Source organism: Anolis sagrei, chromosome 3, assembly GCF_037176765.1.
Source record: "Anolis sagrei isolate rAnoSag1 chromosome 3, rAnoSag1.mat, whole genome shotgun sequence".
Taxonomy (NCBI): Eukaryota; Metazoa; Chordata; class Lepidosauria; order Squamata; family Dactyloidae; genus Anolis; species Anolis sagrei.
Window position 1 is genome coordinate 86,385,031 of NC_090023.1, and position 26,176 is coordinate 86,411,206.

A 26,176-nucleotide genomic window follows, 5' to 3' on the forward strand; every position below is an offset into this window, starting at 1 on the left:
GACATACTAGGAGTCTAACTGAAAGGAAAGATAAACATTCAGTTCTTGTGGTTTTTTTCGGGCTATATGGCCATGTTCTAGAGGCATTTCTCCTGACGTTTCGCCTGCATCTATGGCAAGCATCCTCAGAGGTGAGGTCTGGATGCTTGCCATAGATGCAGGATGCTTCCATAGATGAGGATGCTTGCCATAGATGCAGGCGAAACGTCAGGAGAAATGCCTCTAGAACATGGCCATATAGCCTGAAAAAACCCACAAGAACTGAGTGATTCCAGCCATGAAAGCCTTCGACAATACAAGATAAACATTCTTTAAACATTCATTTTTCCTTAAATTTTTTTCTAAAAAAGCTTCTCATCATCTACTAAACCCAGTCTCCTGCAATTGCCCTCATTGAAGATAACTTCACACTTGACATTTTTGTGTAGTCACAATGTATCCACCTTTGTGTATCGGGATATCCACCTCCCCTTCGTGTTTGGTTTTATTTTATTTTATTTTATTTTATTTATTTAGAACTTTTATATACCGGTCTTCTCACCTCCGGAGAGGGACTCAGGCCGGTTTACAAGATTCATGAACAGTAGTTTAAAAGCATCACACCCCATAACATACTAATACATAAAATACATTAAAAAGCAGTCATATACTTACATAAGGCCAAGTCGTCAAAGAGAAATGTTGTCCTATTTTATTTTATAGTGTGTGTTTTAATCTGTATTTTATTGGGCTTGTCCCCTTGTAAGCTGCCCCGAGTCCTTTCGGGGAGATGGGGTGAGATATAAAAATAAAGTTATTATTATATTATATTAATATTAATATTATACTTTTACCATGGGACCTACTTGTGCCACATTAATGTAGGTAAGCTCTATGTCAAATGCAAGCAGTCCTCATATTTTTTCCTCTATCATAAACAAATAGAGGCTTTCCTATTAGTAAGATGGAACATCATCATCTCTATAATAGAAACTGATTGAACCCCATGCATATCACACAAGAAGGAGGGGAGAATCATGAACACTGAATATTTATTTTATAATCTGGAAGAAATAAGATTAACAGTATATGAGGCTGCTCTATTGAGTGTCAAGTCTAAATAACACAAGTGTATGTATTTATTGTGGGGGGAAAAGAGACAAGAGAAGTAGGCACTGAGTTTCTATGAACTCTATTATGTATGCTACCATCAGAGGAAGGGAGTGGGTTTTGGGAAATATATACCATGAGGCTGAAAAATTCTCCTCCTCAAATTATAGGGTAGGTTGAAAAGGAAATAAAAGAACCTCCAAGTTTCTCACATTCAATCACCTGCAAAGAAAGTTACTAGGCCCCTGATTCCAGGCTGGCTAGAGATCTGAACTCCTAATAAATGTGATTGTCTAACAAGGGTTGCAATATCTCTCCCTTTAACTGTTATTTAATATCTCTTTCTGTTGCTACTAATAAGTAATTTGCTAGTAAGGCCAAATATTGTCATCTATAATATCAGTTAAGTTGCTGTACTTGTCCTCTACTATCAAAATTCATAATTTTGACCTGTATAGTTAGTTTCCACTCAAAATGTATCTCACCACATACTACAAATTGATATTCTTAGTTTGTTTCAGTAACTGAAACACGTCTCATATTTGTGATTTACGTATCTTCCTGGATCAGAAAGTCAATAGAATTAGATCTTGTGTTGGTGTGGCAACAAACTAGTTTTCATCTCCCCATATCACTAACCACTCACTATTTCATATTCCTCAGTTCTCACAAAATGTTAAGAAAAAAAGGTAAACATGATCCAATGTAAAAACCAGCTGTTAGCAAAATGTACTAATCATTGTGTAGTTGCCCAGGAAATAGATCATGGTTGACATCTCACCAACAATGGTCTTTAATATTTATCGTTGAGTAATTTGGGGGAAGGGGTTGTACTGTGTGGCTCCACCTCCATTCATAGCGAAGCCCAGACAAGCAATGTGCATTTATGCACAGATGTTCCTCAACAGAGACCTTCTTATACATAATGATGGGCAGTTTGGCCTATTACAAAGTACAATGTGTTGGACAGTATACAATAATTATCTGCCATGTCTATATGTTGGGCTTTATTATGCAAGATGGCAATGGGAGATTATGGCTCAGAACACTAGTCTAAAATTATCGAAAACAAAAACAAGGGTAAAATTCTACAGTACTAATTACATGAGACTTATACAGGCAACACAAATGACTGATGCAGTTGATCTAGTAACACAAAACTCTGGGCTTGTGTAGAGCTTGGCAGTCATTCACACTTGATGTAACAGCGGGGGACCCTGATTGCAGATTTCACTGCAGGACAAGACCCTAATGGCTTGGACTAGTGTCCACTAAAATGCAATGACAAAGATCCCATTAACTTTAATGGTCCAAGATAAGGGTGTAAAAACGAGTTACCTGGAATGCTCATTCTCCTGACCTAGTGCCAAGGAAATGGAACTCATAATTTATTTAAGAAACAAATGCACTACCAGATGAAAAACCATTAGCAAAACATAAATTTTGTAAAGAACCTCAATTTCATGAACAAGGGTGAGGTTTCAATATACTAATTAAACATTTGTATTTCATCCAGCCTTCTGCACTGAGTTAAAAAAAATGGTTCTTTCAAATATAAAGAATTTCTAATTCTTCGTGTTTACTTCAAAAATATGCCAAGCAAAAAAAATATTATAAGCAGCAAAATCTTAATATGCTGTTTGGTAAAGTTCAAGTCAGCCTTTGAAAAACACATTTATCTATCCAGTAAAGCTTGTGTTAATGCGATGTAAGAGTTTGGCAAATTCAACTCTAATGGAGCATAAAAGTGCTTTTGCTTGAAAGTGAGATCATTTTTAAAAATTCAAAGCATGATCACTTTTTCTTTTTTGTAGGAACAATCTGATACAAGCAGCAAAGCTTAAATAAACTAGAAACATTTCAAATGATCCATAAAGGATTAATAAGCGCCGCAGGAAGTCCTATAGGCTCAGCGTATACATTTTTCTATCTTTTTCTCCTGTGATGCACATGACATGAAATTCTAAGCAGAACTCAAGTTTCAAAGTCACTGAATGTTAAGGTCCACATGTTTTAACATTGCTGTAGAACAGGGTCACTACCCTGCACTGCTTATGATAAAAAAGATTTTGATGCCACTAGTACATTAAAGTTCCCAAATCATGACACTTCATAAACTCCTTGCAAGTCACAAACAGGAAAAATGAACAGCAGAAAACCAAAGAAAAGGGATAGCTTTAGTAGTAATAGTGCAGTAAGCTGCAACCCACTAATATAAAAAAGAGCAAAATGACAGCTGTTATTTTGGCAGAGATAATCTATGCTGAAACATAAAACACATGCACACAATTTCTTCCAATACAATTTTCTTGTCTTCCCACTGACTTCTGTGATTACCACAGAAAGCAGGGTTCTAAACATATTTCAATAACATCTTCAATCAATAAGAGTTAAAAAAATCAGAGAAGTATGGGGAAAATGCATTATAGCATTAGCAACTGTTTTCCATTACTATCACTATGCATATAACTAGCAAGAAGAAATAGAACTTATTCTAGCAAGTGGTAAAATTTATCTCCTCTTGGCTAGAAACTCGTTCATGTACTATGTTAGTTTAATTTACACCAGCACAGTCGCAGCAGTGTGGTAGTGCCAGGAGAGTGCAGCAGCTAGAAGTCATAGCAGACCAAAAAAGGCAGACAAAATAACCAGCCCGCCACATCATTTTATGTGGTCCATGGTTTTAATGCCAGGGCAACATGGTTACATTTATACAGAATTACAACCAGCCCTTTGAAAGAAACCATAAGGCTGATGTGGCCCTTGGTGAAAATTAGTTTAACACCCCTGGACTAGACCTACGTAAACACACAGCTTAATCCAGACAAGATTGGAGTCACATCAGCCGTACCAAAACTAGAGCCCACATAACAATAAAACCACATTTAAGGGGTCACCCTGAGGCTCAGCAATTGAATAAGTAAGGGAACATGGATAGGGTGTGACAGGATTCCTAGGATTTGGAGTCTGGGGGCCAGCCTGGATAAATGGATCTCTCGCACTGTTGCTATTGTACCACCCCAAATTCACATACAGACAGGTCTGCCAGACTAAAATGCTCTATGGTACAGGAGGGTGCTCATTATAGCACCTGTCACCATTTCAACAAGAGAGCACCTTCTAGAATTCATACATGTTCCCTAACCCTATCTACTGAGATAACCCATCTAACAATCTCTAAAATGTTGGCATATGAATTTGATTAGAAAACAGCAAGACAGGATGAAGTCTCTGCTGATGAATTACCTAAACAGCTACCCAACTGTGTCTGAACTGACTGATGCAGACTTTATACCAAAACACATGACCTGGTTCAAGGGCATCAGCACAGTGACTACACATATATTCCCTTAGAAGGATTTCATGGCAACCATGAATATCAATATCTAGAACCAGATATATCAAACACATGCTCTTGGTCTGATTTTTGCTGCTCACAAAGATCTCTGGAAGTTGAGGGAACTTGAAAATCTATTGTCATGGGCAGTTCACAATCACTTGATCATGAATGTGTCTAGACCGAGAGGGTCAGATGATCCATTAAATGGACCTTAAGGATTCTTGTATGTTCTGTGGGATTTACCTGTCACGGCAAGTGGCAATCAAAACTTATTTGTGAAATACAGGAGTTGACGATATCATTCCTACACAGCTTGTCCAGGATGCAGATCTGAAGCTCCTTATTTACTGAAGAGCTTAATAATCTCAGGTTGACAATAAAAGTAACGATAAGGAAAATTCAGGCAGAATCTGACTGAACTTGAGTTAGAATACATTACAAAACTTTTCTAGAACAGCAAAGATGTCTTCTGTGTCCAGTGGGTCAAACATATTGTCATCTGGAAATTACTTTCGGTGGCTAAAGAGTTATTTCATTCTGCTCACTGCTTACTGCCTGTGACATATTTGCAAGACAGTTTGCTAATGAAGTCAATCTTATCTGCTTTTACATAGATGCCATGTTGAATACAGTCTATGATGAGATGACTGAGGTAAATACATCTCCAATTTTGATGGATGAGTTTCAGTTTGTTTAATCTAAAGAGGTGGGGGAGTTACTTGAACTAGATATGCTAAGTGTATATAGATCCACCTCCATTCCAGCTTGTAGTGTGTGTGTGTGGGGGGGGGGGGGGGGTCTGGCTTACTGGATAGAAAAACTATAAATACTTTCTTCAAATATAACCCTACTTTAGATTTTTCAAAGGAGGATGGTTTTTTGGTAATTTCAACTTGTTTACAGGGCAATTTTTTTAAATATGTGGTCCAAAGAAGGTTTGGTTTCAAGTACTGCAAAAATGGGTCTTGAGATCCTATTTTACTTGTAGTTCACATTTTCTCCAATATCATTTTAGACATCTGAAGAAGACATATCATATATCAATGATCACACTGACTGATTTCATATAAAATTTTGAGCAGATGGCATTTTACACTGATTTTGCTTCCTTCTGATATGTAAGATTACAATGTTTCAAATTCAAACTCAAGTTACAGTAATGCCTACTTATCCAATTCAAAAAAGGCTGAGTTTATGGACGATCCAGACAATGCAGAAGATACAGACCCTAATCCTAACCCATCAGTGAGCTATTTATTATCTTAATGTATATGTTAAAACCAATTGATAAAGATATATGCTCGAGATGATATCTCAAGACTTGCTAAAAGTGACTACACAGACTCACAGACTCAGAAGATATCTCAAAAAGTCTTACGATGCAACCTGTTCACAATGTACAAAATCTAATATGATAGTTTCTCATCGAAGGGAGCCCTTCAGCTTCTGTTTAAAAATTTCTAAAGACCATTCACCATATTCTAACACATCCATAGTTAAGCAGCTCACGTCACTGGGAAATGCCTCCTAATCTATAATCAAAATCCCTTAAATTGAGCAAGGCTCCCAAGCATTAAAATGGCTCTTTTCTAGACTGATATGCATATCTTCTTCCATGGAGAAGACTGGCGAGTTGGTTTGTTTTAAAGCCATTAGATTATTCAGTACTGATAACATAATGTGTGGACACTATAAAGGAAAATAGAGAAATTACTCCTTTTACTGTATTCACAGTGAAGAATTTGGATTTTAAAGAAAATGAAAATAACTACACTTTCGCAACACTGGGAGATATTTTTTTTAAATGTAGAGAAAGAAACAAGGGTCATTGCTCCATAGACATGTTCATGCTGGGAGTGTAAGGAAGCATGTTTGTCCTTCCAAGTTGTAAAGACTTCTACTTTTGTCACTGCAGAACCATAGATTCTGGAGTTGTCTGCAAAACAGAAGTTCAGAAAAAATCCTTCTACTCTCTTTACACTAAGTAAAATGAGTGGGAGAAGAAAACCTTTTCCTCTATAACTAGATTGGGTTTCTCCTGAAAGAGGAGCCCAACAAAACTGTGTCCTCTGCCAGTAATGCAAGACCGGTCTTTCTATTGTATTATCATTCTGTGCACCTTATCTGCTACTAGGAGAGACAACCCAAAAACACCCTACAACCATTAGAAAGGGATAATATGTCTTAGTCTGCAAGATAAAAGCATTGCATACAATGGGAGAGGGTCTAAATACATTTTCCTTTTACTATTGGTGGTTTCTTACTATCAAAAAAGCAAGAACACTATTTGGTCTTCAAAAAACAAATGTGAATGTTTTCCCAAAGGCATTATTAACAATTAATAATCATTACACTGGTGCCTTGTTTACCTGACCTTCTGTAAATTCAGCTGCCTGCAATTAGACCCATATTTTGCACATTTATATATTTGTATGCACAGATTTGACTCATTCATTCATCCATTAAAATTTGCTTGACAGACCTAGATGGATAATCAGGGTACAATTTGTATTTACTGGATTATAGAAAATTGCCCAAACTGTTAAGTTCAAGCAAAACGCATTCTTGTCTTTCTCTTGTGACTGATGTAAAAGCAATTACATATCAGAGGATGGCCCCAAGACACACTGAAGGAGCAGCAAAGCTTTTACAATCTGGTGTCTTTAGCAGTATTTTGTTCTTTAAAATGGTAACTGGTTTTTAAAGACTATCTAAAAAGAAAAAAAGAAAAATCAACCTAGTACATCTTGTCTAAGCAATACATTACTCTGTAATTCAAATGGTAATTTTTCAGAAAAGTTAAAATGTATTTACTGCTAACTTTGTCAAAAATGGAAAGATTAATTTCTTGATGTGTCAGCTACTCTTGTACAAGACCTTAGGTCTGCTAAAATATGACACACAGAGGAGATTTTTCCCTAGGAGAAATCTGCATCTTTGTATGATTTGGAAAACATAGATCCAACAGGTTGAATCTCCATTAACTAGAAATCAGAAATCTAAAGTACTCCAAAACTGTAAACATGGGTGGCTGGGTCATATTTGCTTTCCCAAATCATATAAACGTGCAAAATATTGGTTCAGTGTGTAACAAACAAAATATGGGTTCATGCACAAAATTATTAAAAATATCGTATAAAATTACCTTCATGCTATGTGTATAAGGTGTTTATGAAACAAATGAATTTCGAGTTCATACTTGGGTCCTGTCTCCAAGATAAGTCATCATGTGTGTAAATGAAATACAGATATTCCAAAATTTAAAAAAACCTGAAACCCAAACTGAAAATCAAAACATTTCTGGTCCCAATCAAGACTCAATCTGTAAGAAAGTATGCCTATTCCATGGGGAGGAAGGCAAATTCAATTTGGCTTCACTTTTTATCGTTTAGGGACTGCAACAATTCTATATTTAAAAACCCAATTGTTTTGATCAGGATGTGGACTGCTAATAGGAATAGTGGTATATTCCAATATGCTATCATGTTCTCTCTAGTCTGTTAAAATAATTTCATCAGTATTTCTATTTCTATAAAGTAAGAGTTAGCACAGTTCTATGATTAGCTGCAGACTAGTTCTATAGGTAAAATCATTAAATGAAACATAACTCCAGTCACAAAAAGGTCATTAGCACTTCCAAAAAAGTATAAAAAGGAACAATACATTAAGATTCAATTTCGATGCAAAGGGAGGTACTGGATGATATACTCAGTCTTTTTTAATCATTTCAAGACTATCTTGAACAGGGAGAGCAGGGAAATAAAGCCTTCCTAAATTTAGACAAAATTATGGAGGATAAAATTGTAACTTGCCCAAATTCAACTGTTAACCTCAAGTTGGATCAATGTAATTTATAAAAATGTAGATTTACCAAAGATTACTGCAAAGATTACTGCAGATGCAGACTGTGGCCAGGAAATCAGGAGACTCTTACTTCTTGGGAGGAGAGCAATGTCCAATCTCGATAAAACAGTAAAGAGTAGAGACATCACACTGGCAACAAAGATCCGCCTAGTCAAAGCCATGGTATTCCCTGTAGTCACCTACGGATGTGAGAGCTGGACCTTAGGGAAGGCTGAGCGAAGGAAGATCGATGCTTTTGAACTGTGGTGTTGGAGGAAAGTTCTGAGAGTGCCTTGGACTGCGAGAAGATCCAACCAGTCCATCCTCCAGGAAATAAAGCCCGGCTGCTCATTGGAGGGAAGGATACTAGAGACAAAGTTGAAGTATTTTGGCCACATCATGAGGAGACAGCAAAGCTTAGAGAAGACAATTATGCTGGGGAAAGTGGAAGGTAAAAGGAAGAGGGGCCGACCAAAGGCAAGATGGATGGATGGCATCCTTGAAGTGACTGGACTGACCTTGAAGGAGCTGGGGGTGGTGACGGCTGACAGGGAGATCTGGCGTGGGCTGGTCCATGAGGTCACGAAGAGTCGGAGACGACTGAATGAATGAACAACAACAAGATTTACCAAGTTTCCATCCCAAATCCTGAACAACCAGAAAGATTATGGGATCCTAGTTATTTTCAGTAAAGATACTGTCCAACTACAGATTTTGTTTTTCTCCCAATGGGTAAAACTACTATGGTATTTAATATGTATCTTAAATGAACTTGCAAATCACTTGAGATGGATGTCAGAGTATTTAAATAAACAGTCTGAAGGACAGAAAGAGGCAGCCCTGATAAAGATTCATTAGTCTTGGAACCTTAGAGGTAAAATATTTGTTCATTAATTACACTGATGTCTTTTTAAAATTTATAGCTGGGCTGTTTATTCAGTGGGATAACTGTTTCTATTTATGGGAAAGGTCTAACTTGTGGAAGCCTTCCTGGAATTCATGCTATGGTTGGAAGCTTTAAGGGAACAGTATCCAAGAAAAGGGGACTCCTCCTGTTCATAAAATGGATCTGGGGACAAGATTAACATTCTTGAGAAGGTGCCAAGTAACTTTGAAACAGTTTTAAGTCATAATATCTTCTCCAAATCAACACGAGTATGGCTACCTTCCTGTCCTGATGCAGAAATGCGTGTACTTTGGATTTCTTGAACCAAAGGTCTAAAACAGAGAAGACAGTCACACCACGTGGGCAATACCCTCAAGTTTGGTCAAGGCAGTGGATGAGTACTACATGAATCTATACAGCAGTAATTTTGTACAACAGAAGCTCTGCTCAGAGATCTGTAGTATGCTAGCTCTGCAACATAACTGATCACATATTCTTGTTTCCTTACTCAACATATAAACCTAAGGTGCAAAGAATTTAATTCAGGCTGAGCTAAAAGATGAAGCAATAAACTCAAAACACACCCAAAACAATACTGTATGTATATGCATTACAGGGAAAGGGAGTTTTTGCAATCCTATTTCCAGTCAATTTTGTAATCTTCTAAAATATGGTTTCTATTGATCACCAGCATGCACTAGCACAAAATGCCCCAGAATAACTAAGAGACACAAGAAATCTTCATTAGGCATATGAACCCATGCTGTCCACCAGGTCAGAAGAGGGTGGTAGGTCTTTTCCATCACCTGGCACTTGATGCTCATTGAACTGAAGATGCTAGGCATCAATTCTGCTAGCACCATGCAATGGAGGTAGGCAATTCATGATGCAAGTGATCTGGCAATGAGGTACCAGGAGGACAACTATATTTGGTATACAACCTGTCCTGTGTAATTAGATGCATCATAAATACTATCCTATTACTAATGTTAACAAGTAAGTTTGACTTACCAATATGATAAGCTTTTGTATGCAGAAACACATCAGTAACCTCTTCAGCTTAAGCAGGAAAATGAATCTGGCTGGCCTTATTTGTGACCTCCTGCACACAAAACCTTTCCTCCCTATACTGCACACATGATGTTCTCAGAAGCTCCTTTGCACATTGAGCATTTATTTATCTTTGGTGCATTCATTTTTATTTTTTGATCTCAGCCAAGTGTACTTCCCTGTTGAAAACAAACAACTAAAAAAAATGATGGCTTGAGTGTAGAAGATTCTTCTTGAGCAGCAGTGTGACTGGTCTAGCTAAATGGCCTGCTCTCAAAGCATGACAGAAGGTGATAGATTCCCAAGAATTGTTCAGGAGTTTCTTTGTATCCTGGTCAGTACTTCTATCAATTTCTCAAAAGTGCTATGGGATGTCGAGAGGCTCAATCATTAACAAAAGCATTTTCCAAGTGCAAAGCTCAATGGGAATCATTGAAAGAAACAAAAACTCTAGTTGCATTAAGAAAAAAGAAAGGATGTAGGTTCACTTGATTGGCTCTGCAGAGATGCCAGCTCCATAGTTTTTCTCTTCTCCCTCAATGATTATCCAGCAACAACCATTATATCAAGGTACAGCACAAGAAAGATGGAAAGCAGGGCAACTCAACTGTTTCAGCTAACTCAGCACTTTTGTCTCCCCTTTCCTTCAACTCAATCTAGTTCAGTTATAAAGACATGATGCTTGAGATCAGATGTATTTCCTTGGTTGATCATGGGAAGTCACATTTGCCTAGGGAAGGATGGTGATCAGACCTTAGAAATCATCATTATTTGAAGGACCATATCAGCAATGCTGTTTTTTATAGTTTGTATAGTCTTTTAATGTTTTAACTTGATAACATCTTTATTGTTTTTATTAATGACTTTGTATAGTTTTAATCTGTATTGTTTTTCAGTATATTGCTAGTTCCCTTGGATTTGGGAGAAAAATGGTGTATTTCAAGAACTAATATTTTCCCATCCCCCTATCTCATCCCTTGCTCCTTTGCTCCTTCTTATACATCATGACTACAGATTATAAATAAAAAATGGACTGTTGCCTTCTCTCAGAGCACTTCCATCTTGCCCCTCAGTAAAGTATCAATTTGCAAAGGACATAATTTGGCCATATGTTCTCTGAGGGGCCGGACTTAGCACAGCAGGCTAAACCGCTGTGCTGCAGAAAAGTCCTGCCAATTGAAAGGTCAGCAGTTCGAGCCCGGGCTGGGGTGAGCACCTGCTGTTAGCTGCAACTCACTTGCCCACCTAGCAGGTCGAAAGCAGAAATGCAAGTAAATTAATAGGTACTGCTTTTAGCAGGGAGGTAATAAAGATAGGTAGGTGGGCATCAATCGATCAAAGGAAAGCTCCTTGGCATGGAAGATAGAGCGACAGCACCTGCCTCCATGGCCGGAGTCAAGCACAGCCTCTAAGATTCTGGAAATAAGATGGGAAAAACTGCCTTTACCTCTGATTGTGTCATCTGCCCTTGTTAATTGTATAATCAGCATTGAATGTTTGACATATTTGTGTATTCTGTAAGCTGCTCTGAGTCCCTTTTGGGATGAGAAGGGTGGAGTACAAATATTGTAAATAAATAAGTATATATATATAAAAAGCAATTAAAAACAAATTATCAGAAACCCAAGCATAATACCAAATGTCTCTGCTTGAAATTCATCTATTCCTGAAAGTCTGATGCTAGGCAAGAACAAAAAATATATAATAAGTATGTTACCCTTGGGGTATATATATATATTAAAAATGTCTAGGTGAGACTTTATCATCCAGCAAGTAATGTCTTCATGGAATTGGAAAGCAATGCAAAAAGGTATTAACATGTAATTAATTTTAGTAAAAATATCTGCAACTGGTAGTATGAACTGTGTTTTATTCACTGCATAGGAACAGTACCAAGCCTTCACAACAGAAAAGCAAACAATCTTAGGGATTGTGAACAATTAATTTTCACAGTAACGCTACTGTATTTTAGCACTCTTTAAAAATTTAACTCATTCTTACACATGAAAAATAATAGCCCCTTCAAACAATATGAAGGTTGTGTGGAGAAAAACATTTTAAGGCCTTCTCAAATGCTGAAGAGGTGTTTTGTTTGTTTTAAACGTATGTTGAAAAATACATAGATCAAAAAAGCTTGCTCTTCCTGTACTTGAACATTTTCTTTACAATACAAAAATATACCACAGAGATACATTGTCTGATAAAAATAGCATAGCTGTGTGAGAACACACATTAACACTACAAAACAAGATGAGTACTTGCAGTCAATCTCAAGATTAAGCACTTTATGTTCAAGAGTACTTTATGTTAAACAAATAATTTTTCCCTTACAGGATAAATTCCTCAATTAATGTAAAGCCATGTGAGAAACTATATATTAGCCTTTAGAATTATGTTTTTCTTACACTGGAATAAAACTGGTGGTGGCTGTGCTTCATTTTTTTAAAATGATGGACATCATTGTTTACATGGGCAAGATATACCATTCTGTCGTGAGAATCAGTTATAAAAGCCATGTAGGGTACATATGGATACAGATCACCCACTTATACCCATGCACTTCAGAACAAACTACTCTAAACCATACATATTTCATTGAAAGCTCAGGGTAACACTTCAAAAATGAACCAGCTAAACAAACTTCCAGTAGCACTTGACAGAGCTACACCTATTCTTCCCATTTCCAAAGCAGTACAGAATTAATTACCAGTTCTATGGATCTATTGTAAGTATAATAGACTAAAGAGCTATCACAGACACATTTATTGTAAAAGCACAATCCCAAGAGTGTCTAGTAGAGGGCCAAAACGATTAACACAAATGCTTTGTCAGATCAAAGATAAAACCTGCACAACCCAATTGAGGGATGAATTAGAACAGTGGGTTATCTTTCAAATTAACCAGGGCAGTTAGTGAGGAAAATTTCATGAAAGTGTAATTCTTAGCCTTTGTGAATCCACACAGCAGGCATTCTGCCAGCTGACAAGATGATGAAATTTTCATGCTTAAAAAAGCCTTCTTCATTCCCCAATTTAGATTAGCTAGTATTTCACTCCTTTTTTTTCTTTCTATTTGTTCTCTTCCAGAAATTGTTTAAAATCTAGATCAACCTTTCAAAAGAATAATGCAAGCACAGAAAGAAAGAATAAAATCTTAGGATGTCAGCCTTTTAAAAAACTTAATATGTGTGTAGATAAAAATGAATAGTTGAAATTGTTTGGAATGACAACAGGAATATTAAGGAATTTATCATTGGAGAAGACAGACAGTCCTATGAAATTAGAGGCTCTATTGTTTAAATATAATATGGTTGCTAAAATGGGGGTACAAAAAGAAAGAGAGATTTACAAATACATTTATCCTTGACATTTTTCATCTACATTATAGTATGGCACGCACCATAATGTAGTTGGTTTTATTTCACACGTATTCGTGAAAAAAAAAGAAACAAAAATGGAAATGTTAGCATTCATCCTGTCAATCCAATAGCAGTCACATTACTTTAGTCTGCTTGAAGTCAAGAAGGAAAGATGTGAAATTGAATTAGTGCCACAAATCTTTGAACATGTGGACTAACAGCTGATGGCAGGCCTTGCACTAAAAATGTTTTATTACTTAGTTCCTTGCACAGCACAGCCATAGCACTTGTATGTGGGACTACAAAGAGTCCAGGAAAAAGAGAGCATAAAGAACTGTCCCCTGATATCAATCTAAAGAGAACCTCAAAAATAGGTAATACACTAATGAGAGCAAGATTCAGATACCTCCCATTAGCCTCTATTCTTCATACTGCGAGGAAATAACACTCACAAACTACCCAAGCACCTATGTTCGCCCTGATATCCCCATCAGAACAATGAAAGCAAATTAGTTTCTGGGCAAAGTACAAAGTATTGGTTATAACCTTTAAAGTCTTAAATGGCTTGGGTCCAGGTTACCTACAGGATTGCTTATTTATTTATTTGCAGTATTTATTTTCAACCTTTCTCACCCTGAAGGGGACTCAGGGAGGATAACAAACACTTACATGGCAAACATTAAATGCCGTTAGACATACAGGACAGATAGATAGAGATATGTGTCGACGTTTTCCCAACTTCGGCGTCCTGGAGGTTATGCTCAGTTCTGGCCACAGGGGGTGCTGCCACTCCATCTTCTATGACAATGAACCTTTCTGATCACAGACTTTCCTTCCTGTTCTTTGATCGCCGGCTTTTTTATGGTGCCATAAAGTACCTCCCCGCATAAGCAGTGCCTAACTTCTCTACTCGCAGCTCACCGCTGTTTTCAAACTCCTTCGGTGGACAGTAAGCCAGGCTGAAGATTGAGTGCTCACCACCAACCGGGATCGAACTGCCAACCTTTCAGCTGGAAAAGATCTATTGCTGCTGGTGATTAACCATATGTGCTAAAGCCCGGCTTTCTTCCATACAATCTGTCCCAGACACAGAGGTCCTCTGCAGGGTGGCTACTCCAGCTGGCTGGAGCCTAACTAATGACTGTCACACAAAGGACTGTGGGATGACCTGCTAGAAGAGCTCCAACAGCTAAATGAGCTGTTGGAAATTAAGACCCAACTGAAGATTAATCTCTTCTGGCAGACTCACCCAGTCAACTTTGAATCATGAGGCTAGGATAGCATTCTACTGCTGTTATATGTTGTTCTTTGCACCCTGTGTTTGATGTATGTTTTTTAAAAAAATTATAACAGTCTGTTTTAAAATATGTATGTAAAGGTAGGAATTTTACATTGATCTCTTTTGATTTGTTGTACCTCACCTCAAGCTGTTTCAAGAGGCGGGTAACAAATAAAATGTATCATTATGATTATGATTATTTACTAAAACGCATGCAAAAACACCAGTTCATGTAGGCTTGTACAGCACATCCAGTAACCTACAGAATACTTCTTACTGAATCTCTGTATTTACATTCTATCCAAATGTTAAGGCAATAAATATACATCTATGGCTTCAAAGTTAAGCCAAATATGCTACCATCATGTGTAAGTTTTCAACAAAAGATGTTTCCTGGTTCAGACCATAGTAATGCAGTTTTTAAAATTGACACTTCTGTTCATTTCCTTCTGGCTTGATGCCTGGCTCTAGGGCAGAGAGAGTTTTGCTTGCCTATGCGTGAAAGTAGATAGAGTTGGTTCTGCTAGACCTCTTAGCAACTTTCAATACCATCACAGCCGAACCCAAAAAAAAAAATAAAAAAATCTTGGTATCTTGGTTTTTAGGCCTGTTACTGGGGTTATTTGGAGTGCTGATTCAGAAACCTGCATTGGATAGACCATATCAGCTATAGACTGCCTGCCTTTCCTCATATGAAACTGCCAAGAGGCCCTCCTCTCAGTCCCGTCCCTGTCCCAAATCTGGGTTGGTGGGGATGAGAGAAAGGGCCTTTCTGCAGCCCCTCCCTCCCCCTGCCCAGCTACCTTTGGAACTTTCTCCCAAAGGAGATTAAAATGGCCCTCAAACTCTCCTCTTTCAGGAAAGAATTAAAAACTTACTTATACTCCCAGGCTTATGGAAACACTTGAATATCTGGCTGCCACACAATTAATGGCTTATGGACCCTTAATGATGGTTATGGTTTTAATCTACCAATTGAGTTTTTATTCTCCTTTTAATAGCTATTGTCATGTGTTTTATTGATCTGTTTTCATGTTTTGTTAAGATAAACTGTCATTTCAATTATCTGCATTTAATTTATTGTGCATTTGTATTTTCATTGTTTATTGTATGGCATTGAATGTCTTGCCATTTATGTTGTAAGCCGCCCTGAGTCCCCAAGGGGAGATGGGACGGGGTATAAATAAAGTTGACTTGAGTTGACTAGCTTCTTAGATATGCTTATCAAGATTCTCTATGGGCAAACAGATGTTGACTGGTAGATGGCATATATTCTGCATCTCAAAAACTAGAGCTGATAGCAAAAAAAAAAAAGTTTTATTTTTGAAACCAGCAGGTCAAATACACCCAGAAACAGGGTTAAGATTTGAAATACCAAATGTGAATTGGCCACTGTTGCATGGTCTCTCTGAGATTGAGCTCAGGTGGCTCTGGTCTTTCTCAGAGGAGTAGGCTCATAAAGCAGTGCTGGCAGATGTTGTTTGACACCTTGACCACTATCCTATGGTATCCCTTAGGGCTTTGTCCTCCCAGGCCGTTTAATGTTGAGATGAAACCGCTGGGAGGGAGTCATCTGGAGTTTCAGGGTTTAGCAGCACTAGTATGCTGATGACATGCCATTTTATCTCACCTTTCCATTTGATTCCAATGAAGTCATTTCTTTAGTAATCCAGTGTCTAACGGACAAGGTGAATATAAACAAATTGAAAACATAATCCAGACAAGACACAGGTGTTGCTGGTCAAAAGACAGATTAGTGAATGAGGATTCAGATGAGTGGTGTTACATTCTTTCTGAAATCTCAGGAGTGCAGCTTAGATGTTCTTCCAAATTCCAAATCTGAGCTTGGAAGGTTTCAGGTGTAGCCAAGAGTGCATTTGCACAGTTAAATATAATGTGTCAACTGCACCTCTTTCTTAAGACATCAGATCTGGCGAGAGTGACACATGCCTTGACTATATCCAGTTTGGACTATTGCATTGAGCTCCATGCAGGGCTTCCTTTGAAACTGTTTGGAAACGCATATCATACTGCCATCTAGAATCATGATTTATACATTACATGGGCAAGTATCATAGGGTGACATGATACAAACAAGGTTAGGACAACCATGGCATACTGATGAAAACTGCTCATGTATCATTATTACAGTCACAGAGGCCCTATTGTTCTTGTATTGTGACACTATTCCCTGAAAATAACTCAAGGTTCCATCAAAGGTCTTAAACTAACTTACATTTGTGCCATTAAATCCAGCCTCCAGTGCCTTTGAAGATGGCAGTTGAACCCAACATTGCTTAAACAAGAGCAATTACTAATTTATTTGTTAAAGGTTTAGAGAATGTTAGCTTTCTAAGAATGAGGATAAGACAAAGTTCTGAAAAACATAATTATCAATATTACTTTTCATAAGTTTCCAATAGTAATGATTCCATAATTTCTGAGCCTGGCATATGCCAATCAGGCATGTCTGGGTGGATTTCAAATACTAGCTTCAGAATATCATTCATTTTGATCACACTGAAGCTCAAGTATAGCACAGTCAAATACAGACTGTATTGGACTTGGGAAAATCCAAGTTTAAATTCTTAGGCAGCCATAAAGCTCACTGCATTCACTTGATAGAGATATCATGTTGTACCTTAATCCTCCTCACAGAAATGTTCTGAAGATCAAATAAAGTACATTGTGTGAAAAGGGGTCAGGGTATAAGTTAGAGACTGAGGCAGCACTAGGTACACTTCAAATGGGTCCCCTTCAATTAACATATACTGCATTTTGATGCACCATCATGAAAGAACAAAATAATTTGTAGTAGGAAAGTGAAGTCTGAGATAATTTCAAAGTAAACAAGCATCGGCTGGACATATTTACCATATGTGTGAAGTAGTCAAAATAGATGATAAAAACTATCCTTCCCTAGGATAATGCATGTTTAGGTTATGGGACTTAGAAGTTAACAGTACACAACAAGAGGATATGTCACATTCCTTTCAACAAGAGAGCAAGCAAATATAACTAGGCTTATACAGTGTTTTATTGATTATTATACCTATGAAATTGTGTAATTGCTTAACTTAAACACATACAGGATAACACATTGGTAAGATGGTAGCAAGTTACTCTAGATTGCAATGTGCTCTACGTGGGGCTGCCCTTGAAGATGGCCCGGAAGTTTGAACTGGTACAACGGGTGGCAGCCAGGCTCCTTACTGGAGCAAACTATAGAAAGCATACAACACCCCTATTAAAACAGCTTCATTGGCTGCCGATAAGTTGCCAAGCCAAATTCAAGGTGCAGGTCATGACCTATAAAGCCCTAAACGGTTCGGGCCCTGCCTATCTCCGCGATCACATCTCCTTCTATGAAACAACACGAGCTCCAAGATCTTCCAGGGAGGCCCTCCTCTGGGTCCCACTACCGTCTCAAGCGCGGTTGGTGGGGACGAGAGAGAGGGCCTTCTCAGTGGTGGCCCCCGCCTCTGGAACGCCCTACCAAGGGAAATAAGACAGGCCCCATCCCTCCCCTCTTTTTGTAAGAGCTTGAAGACCTGGTGGTTTCAACAAGCCTTTGAAAATGACCAGTTCTAACTGAGCCCTACACATTGTCGAATACGGCCTTATTCTTCCTACCAATTACCCAGATCATTTCCTCTAATCAGCCCTGGAATGAACAGCCACAGACCCGTACCTAATATTATTGTTGCCTGCCATAGCATTGCACTTAATTCCTGGGGCCCCTAGAATTTTTGGGCTTGCACAAATCTTGGCCCGGCCTTTTCAAATTTTTAAATTGCATTGAACAGGCAGGATTCTTTTAATATATGTGTGTTATGGTGACAATTTTTATGCTTATATTTTATTTTGTTAATCTTATGGTTATGTTGGTTTTTACTTTGTATGTTTTGTGATGCTACCTGGGAACCGCTCTGAGTCCCCTCAGGGAGATAGAGCAGTATATAAATAAAGTTGTTGTTGTTGTTATTATTATTATTATTATTATTATTATTATTATTATTACTATTATTATTATATGTTAATAACTACAGTACAATACTACTGAACATGCTGTCTGAAGACCACAGGATATATTGCAAACAAGTAGCCATATATTTTAGGTGGACATCATGTGTTATTGTGTTGCCAGAAAGGGAACAAAGAAAAATCTCTTACAGTATATTAGATTAGAATTTAAATATCTTGTCACAAACATGTGCTGAATGTCCATTGCCTTAACTCAATTTAAACTACCCAAATTCCTGAAATGTTTTTCCCTTTCCCATCTATGTAGTTCTATACAAGGCATGTATAGCATTTGGTAATGAACCTTCTAGAAATCACTGAATAAGTGATATTAGTTAGAAGTAAATGCATTTTAAAAAGCAACAGTGAAAGTACATTCTGCAATATAAATTTTAATAACCTCTTTAAATGGAATTATGTGCACATAATACTTTGGATGTTGCTGTTTCCCAACAGCATTACCTTATAAAATATATTCAGATATTTTGTCTTCAACATATTTTGACTCAGAGAAAGGAAGCTGCATTATATAATGATAGAAATGATAAGCAGTATAGTTGCTTTCTCTGATACTGTCCATGTACTGGATTAAGTAGACTATTTCATTAGACCATAATTTTAGTAAGAATTGTATTGCGGGACGGGGGGCAACGACAATGGGGATGATAAAGCTTCAATCTTTTCCACTAATGCTATTACTACAATAAATTTTGGAATATATATATATATATATATATACATACATACATACATCTCACACACACACACACACCAGCAATATGATTGTATTAACTGAGATGCCCTAGTCAGAGAGTATACTGGTTGCTGTGTTGATTAGGCGACCTATGCTACTAGGAGTTTCCTCATTGATCCATGGGGAGTGCAAAAGCACGGGAGAGACTAATCTGTCCACAGCCCAAGTAGTGGTGGGGTGGAGGTCCCAGGCATACTACAAAACTATGTCCTATTAGAGAAAAGCATAGTCAAACATTCAAACTATAGCTAATGTCCAGATTTTCTCTTTCCTTCTTCATTCTCAATCTTTTTCCTTTTTCTTCTGTTTGGGCCTAACGACATGAATTGTCTAGTTTTAAACCTTTTAAGCTGCTTTTTGCATGAATGCAAGATGTAAGTCCTCTTAACAAATCATACACAGGCCATGTGGATCACACTTAATGCTTACAGGTAGCAATTCTGGCACAAATTCCTCATGGATGAGTGACCTTTGCATCCTGTTCAGTGCTCTACAAATCTGAATATGTAGCATCAATTTTATCCAAAGAAAATATTTAAGGTACTCCTTGCCATGAGAAAATCTGCCATACTGAAACTAGGAAATGCCTTTTCTAATTGAAGTACAGAAAAAGTTTAACATATAAACACTTGTGCCTAGTTTAGTGTCACCATCTTAAGTCTAATATACCATATTTTTCCAACCAGACACAAGCTCAAGTTCCTTGCCCTTCCTGTTCATCACTAGGACTCTCTTTCACCTGGCATCGATGAAAATACCATATTTTCTTAAACAATAGCTTCAGGTGGAGTCCAATTTGGGATCTTAGCTGCATATCCTGGTTTGAAATCTGCCCTTGAAACAACTTCCTGATTCAGACATCATAAGAAGCTATAGTTAAGAAATTAAAGTAACTATTAAATCCAGGAATATGAGAAAAAATGAGAAGGATGACTGGGAGTCAATTCACTAAACCTACATTTTCCAGGCCAGGATCATTATAACTGAATTACATCATATGTTCAGAAGTAAAAGAATTCAGACAGAAAAAACTGTTGTTTAAATAAGTGACTAAACATAACCTAAAGAACAAAGTTACTCACGGTGTAATACTTTTTAATATAACGTCTTATATCCAAAATTAGTTTGTTGTTAATTTGCATCAAGTAATTTGAAGGTGATTCATTGCATTCTTTTTTGGTACAGTGGAGCAAGCTGGCTTCAATCATCAGATCCTATAAACATAAATTGCACATACAAAATAAACAATATGGGAATAATATTTGAAAATACTACAACTTGCTTTATGTACAGGCATTGTGTTTGTCTATTGAATTTTTATCCCACCTTTCCCTTTGTACCAGATCCAAGGTGGATTACATCCTAATTAAAAATGCTACTCAGCCAAAAAACATATGAATGGAACAGAAGTGGAAACACAAGTAAATAATAATTCTGTTTTTTAAAAAAATTCTGAAGGCAGACAGCAGACTTTTTTGATCTTTATTATTTTTGGTGTTTTAATGAGAAGGCATAAAAATCCACAAAAATAAGCAGACTGAAAATACTGAAAGATTTGCAAATGAACAAGGGTTTTCAGTGTCTGTACATTGATAACATTTAATGCCTGCTTTCCTTTACTGCTTAAAAATCTGTACTTTTGTGATCTAAACCAACATATCCCGCACTAACAACATTAAGCAATTCCAGGTGGAAGAGATTGCAGGGTTTGACATCCGCTCTTCTTACACTTAGCCCATCTGTAAGTTGTCAAGCTTCCATGCAATTAACTATCTTATTTACAGCTGTAATGAAACAAAGTCAAGGATTTACCAAGTATGGCTGATCTGTGTCTGCCTTTTCCTCTCGCTTGCTTCCAGCAACTGCTTTGTGTTTTGATTCAAAGAACACGGAACATCTGCTGTTTGTCCAAATTAACTTAAAATAATTACTTTTAATTTAGATAAAGATTTTATTTGCTTTAACTTTCAAGGTTTTCACTGCTCCGCCGCTTGCTAATTTGCCAATAACTAGTACATGCATAACATTGCAATAGAGTTAAATAGTTGGCTCAATTTCAAGTTCTGATCCAAGGTCACAGATAAATTTTTGGCAGCACTACTTGACAGGAATGTACCCGATGACTTTTTATGTCTGATGTACAAAGACAGCAGGAAAGATATCACAGAAGTACTTCTATATAAAAAGAGGGATGTAAAACTACAAAATAGGCACTCATAAAAAATGCTCTCTGCCAATTAGTGTGATTTAGGGTAACTAGATGTCACTACACAGACTATATTAAATGCACTGTTCTCAGATGATAAATATGTGGAAAGTTTTGGAAAATACAGAGCTAGCAAGGCCAAAAAGAATGATAATTCCTTCTGAGAAAACTACAAAAATGGATTTGTTATCAGGATAGAATTGTCTTTCGTGAAATCATAATTTGAAAGGATTCTTCTGCCTATGTCAGACAATCTATTCCCTTAAAATAAAAACCAAAATACTAACCGAACCATTAAAGACACTGCTATAAAGGTTCTCTGTTCCACATTTCGGGCAGGCAAACTTGAATCTTTCACAGTCTTTATATTTCTCTTCATCAGTGAGCTGAACAGGGCCACCAAGCAAATCATCGTTCTCCTCATCTTTATGATAATGGTGATAGACTTTGAACTGTGAAGGATCCAGCCCTATTAATAAGAAATATAAATTCAAAGTCCAACGGAAGCAATTCTTCTGAGTTGACACATCACCTTCAAATGAGAGTTGCAAAACCCAAAGTAAAATCAAACCCCGAGGAAGAAATGCTTTTTTTTAAAAAAAAAAAGAAGCATTTTCCCATTTTTAACCTAAGATGAAGATCTGAGTAACATGAAGAAATTACTTATCTTTTCACACAAAATTGCTTTATAAATAAAACAATCACAATGCATTATCTATCATGGGGAGTATGCAATAGAACATTTTGTTTATGAGATGCAACTCCTAGAGAACAGCTTTATTGCTATTTTCTTAAAGTTACACAGAGAATATCTGAATAAAATTGTGCATCTTTATTAGGGAAGTCTTTAAACCAGAATGGCATCATTAAAATGAAAGAGAGGATATAAAAACCCCATTAAAAGAAACCTGGTTGCACTGCTATTACCCACTCCTTCAAGACTGTATACAACTGCCAACTCAGACTTCAATGCAGTGGTCGATTTCATTTTGGCTCAGTGGTTAACAGCATGTAGTTTCAATCTAATGCAGTCGTTAAAATTCAGCAGCAGCATTTAAAAATCAGAATTGAAGACAGAAAGCACTTCTGGTTACCAGAACCCAGAAAGTTTAAGAAATGTGAGCAACTCAGGCAGGAATGGCACCCCACCCACAATTATTGATTATTATACAAATGTGTATTTTAAGCAGCAGGTTACATCTAAGACGGCAAATAAAGGTTACTAATTTGATAGAAAATCATAAAGAAAACAGATTTGGTTGACTGTTATTAGAATTATTATACATCACAAACAATTATAGAAGCAAAAAAATTCCCATCTAAAGCTATATTGGTAAAATAATTTATTAAAGATTTCTAATTTAACAATAAGGGTGCTAATTATATTATTCACTTTGAGCAATATAATGGGTGTAAAGAACAAAAGGTTATCTTAAAACTACTGCATCCATTCGTTATTATTGCAAGCCCCATACTGTCTTTGAAGGAGCAATCCAAATGTACTCTGTCTGTATACATACCAGTATGACTTCTGATACTATTCTGGAGTGGTTGATGGAAAGTCTGAGAAGCGATACCTATTTTAGCTTCTCGGCATTTTAGAAGGTCATTGCCATAAAATATTATCTAATTCAGATGCACGGAAACAGTATTTTCACAGATGGCTAGAAATTCCAGTCATGAACTATTTATGATACCTTGCATTTTCAGAGTGCAGGTTTATGGAAAAAAGTTTTTACATATATTAAAGCAAATGAATATGAAATGAAAAATTATTGAAAACAATACTCATGTTAGAGAAAGGGTGGATTCTCTTGTATTATATTTTTAAAGTAATTTTGAATGGTTCTTCCCGCTCCCTTGCTTTTCTTTTATAACTTACTTTTTATATTATTTGTCATTTGGAAAGTATAAAATTTTATTTTGGGTGAGAAGGATTCCAGACCTCGGGTTTTAAACCAGTGTAATTTTAACAGATTTAACTAATTCTTTCTTGCAACACTACTTCATTAAACTGCAGTGTGAGTTTACTATACTTATACATTATCTAACAATATCGTAACTCAAAGAACAAACAGCAGGGACTTGTCTTCTGTTTCCAAAAATGAGAAGTTTAAATACAGATTTGTACCAAGGGTCATTGGGGCTCAAACAAGAGAAATTCTTACAGGTTTCGCTTTAGCATGATTAATATATTGGCTAAAAATCCAACAACTATGGTCCCGATGCAATATGGTACTATTTTTAAATCAATGTCTAGATTAATATTTTTTTTGTTTCTTTCAGAGACAAATTAACTGGGTTAATTAATCCACTTTTGAGCACTGAATTACCAACTTTGTCAGCACTAATTTTTTTGATAAAAAAAATTACCAAGCAATACACTTCAGATCTCGATCTGGGACAAGGAAGTACCCCAATCACATTTGTATCAAATTAATATCTCTTGTAACTGTATAAGCATTTCAAAATTTGGTCAATTTGTTTTCACTGTTTTTATAATTAAGTAGTTATTATTCCTCAAAGTATACAGAGACACACAAGACACAAGAAATCTGTGTGTATGTGTTTCTTACACACCATATTTTAAAAGCCATTTCATTTTATTAACAGCAATACCCACCTAATAAAGCTTTGATTTCAGCTTGGAAAACATGCAAAGTTACAGCTATTATATTATAATAACTGCAATCATTACAGCATTTATATTTGAAGCTTTGCAGTAATTCCATCTCCCTAAAAATGCCCTAGTAAAAAGAAAAGAGTTGGTAGAGCTGGATGTACTAAAATTAGTTATTTCAATAAACGGGATAGTATCCCGCCCATAAGGGGGGGGGGGGGAGGCTGCAAATCTCTTTTCCAAATATATTTGAAATCTCGGCAAATTTCAAAGTTAATCACCTTGCATCTAATTCACTGAAGTTCTCCAGAAATCAAGGGATGTCATGTCTAGTGCTGCCACCTAGAGGCTTCCAATCTGAATCTCTACTCCAAAAAAGCATTTTACTTAAAATGCTCCTTTTGGTAAATATTGCTGCTGGACTGTGATTACTAATTCTACAAAAACTCAGCCTTTTCAACCTTTCCTATTAGCCAAATAATTTTAAATAAAACATTTAAGAGCTGCATTTATTGCAATCTAATTCTAACAGAAACAAATTTTGTTTAAAGTTCAAAGACCAATAAAATTAGTAAACTCACTTGAGACTTTCCCTGCTAACCTGGAGCATGGAATGGTAACAAACTATATTATAGGATCAAAACATGTTTCCAACAGGGCATTTCTGGTGACTACCCAGTCTCTGTGGAACACCTTCCCAAAAGAAATTCAATCAGCTCCCTCCCTTTCTTCTCCCAAGAACCAATTTAAAACTTTCCTGTTTAGACAGGCCTTTAGTGAAGAAAACTAATCTGGAGTGATAAGAAACACCATAATGTTATGGACTGGAACAAAGTGCAATATAATCTGACATGATGCCACAAGAATGTGAATGTATATTATTGTTATTTTAAGCTGTTTATTTTATGATGTTTTATACTTATTATTGATGTATTTGGATGGTTGTTTACATGATTGTAATATGTTGTAAGCCGCTTTGGGTCCAGTGAGTGAGAAAAGCGGGATATAAATAAAGATTTATATATTATATTATAATCATAAGGAAGCTATGGGAATCCAGCAATATCTTACTGATTTATTTTGTAATGTCATGGATTTTTTTTCTTTTCCAAAGATAGCTGCCTTAAACTTTATTGCAAAAGATAAGCCACAGGAGTGGGAACTGCGTGGCCTTCCAAACACTGTAGGACTACAGCTCCCAGCAGCCCTAGCCAGCATTAACAGGGGGGCATACCATTCCCACCCATTGGTTTCTGTCACCACTGAATTATCCCATAGTGCTATTTTGATAGTGTAGGACACTTATTTTAGCCTGATGATGCAATACACTATATTATGCCTTTGACGTATTGCATTTTAATTGGTTTTACTTCTTGTGTTTTTGATGTTTATTTAGTTTAGTCATCGGTTTGGTTGTTTATAATTTATATTGAGTTTATTTTATTATATGTTTTGCTTTGAAAGCTGATTATTTGTTTTGTGGAACTGAATGTTTGCCATTTTTGTTATTTCTTGTAAACTCCTCTGAGTCCGTTCAGGGAGAGAGGGCGGTCTATACATAATTTATTATTATTATTATTATTATTATTATTATTATTATTATTATTATTACTATTAAGAATGAAAGCAAGTAGTACACCATGACTGCTCCTTAATCTGATTCTTTGGACTTAATATTTCTCCACAGAACCTCCTGAAAGAAATGCTTTATCACTCTTCCATTAGCTG

At 36.6% G+C, this 26,176-nt stretch overlaps 1 protein-coding gene across 2 annotated transcripts in view; it reads right to left on the reverse strand.

Annotated features, from left to right (window-relative positions):
* The window catches only part of POLA1 (DNA polymerase alpha 1, catalytic subunit), a 225,929-nt gene that overhangs the window by 108,758 nt on the left and 90,995 nt on the right, over positions 1 to 26,176 (reverse strand). For both annotated transcript variants that reach the window (XM_060770123.2, XM_067466770.1), the window contains exons 33-34: positions 22,116 to 22,297; positions 20,705 to 20,836 (exon numbers count right to left, since the gene is read on the reverse strand). In XM_060770123.2, coding sequence (XP_060626106.2) covers positions 20,705 to 20,836; positions 22,116 to 22,297 — 314 coding nt within the window. The remainder of the gene's footprint in view (positions 1 to 20,704; positions 20,837 to 22,115; positions 22,298 to 26,176) is intronic.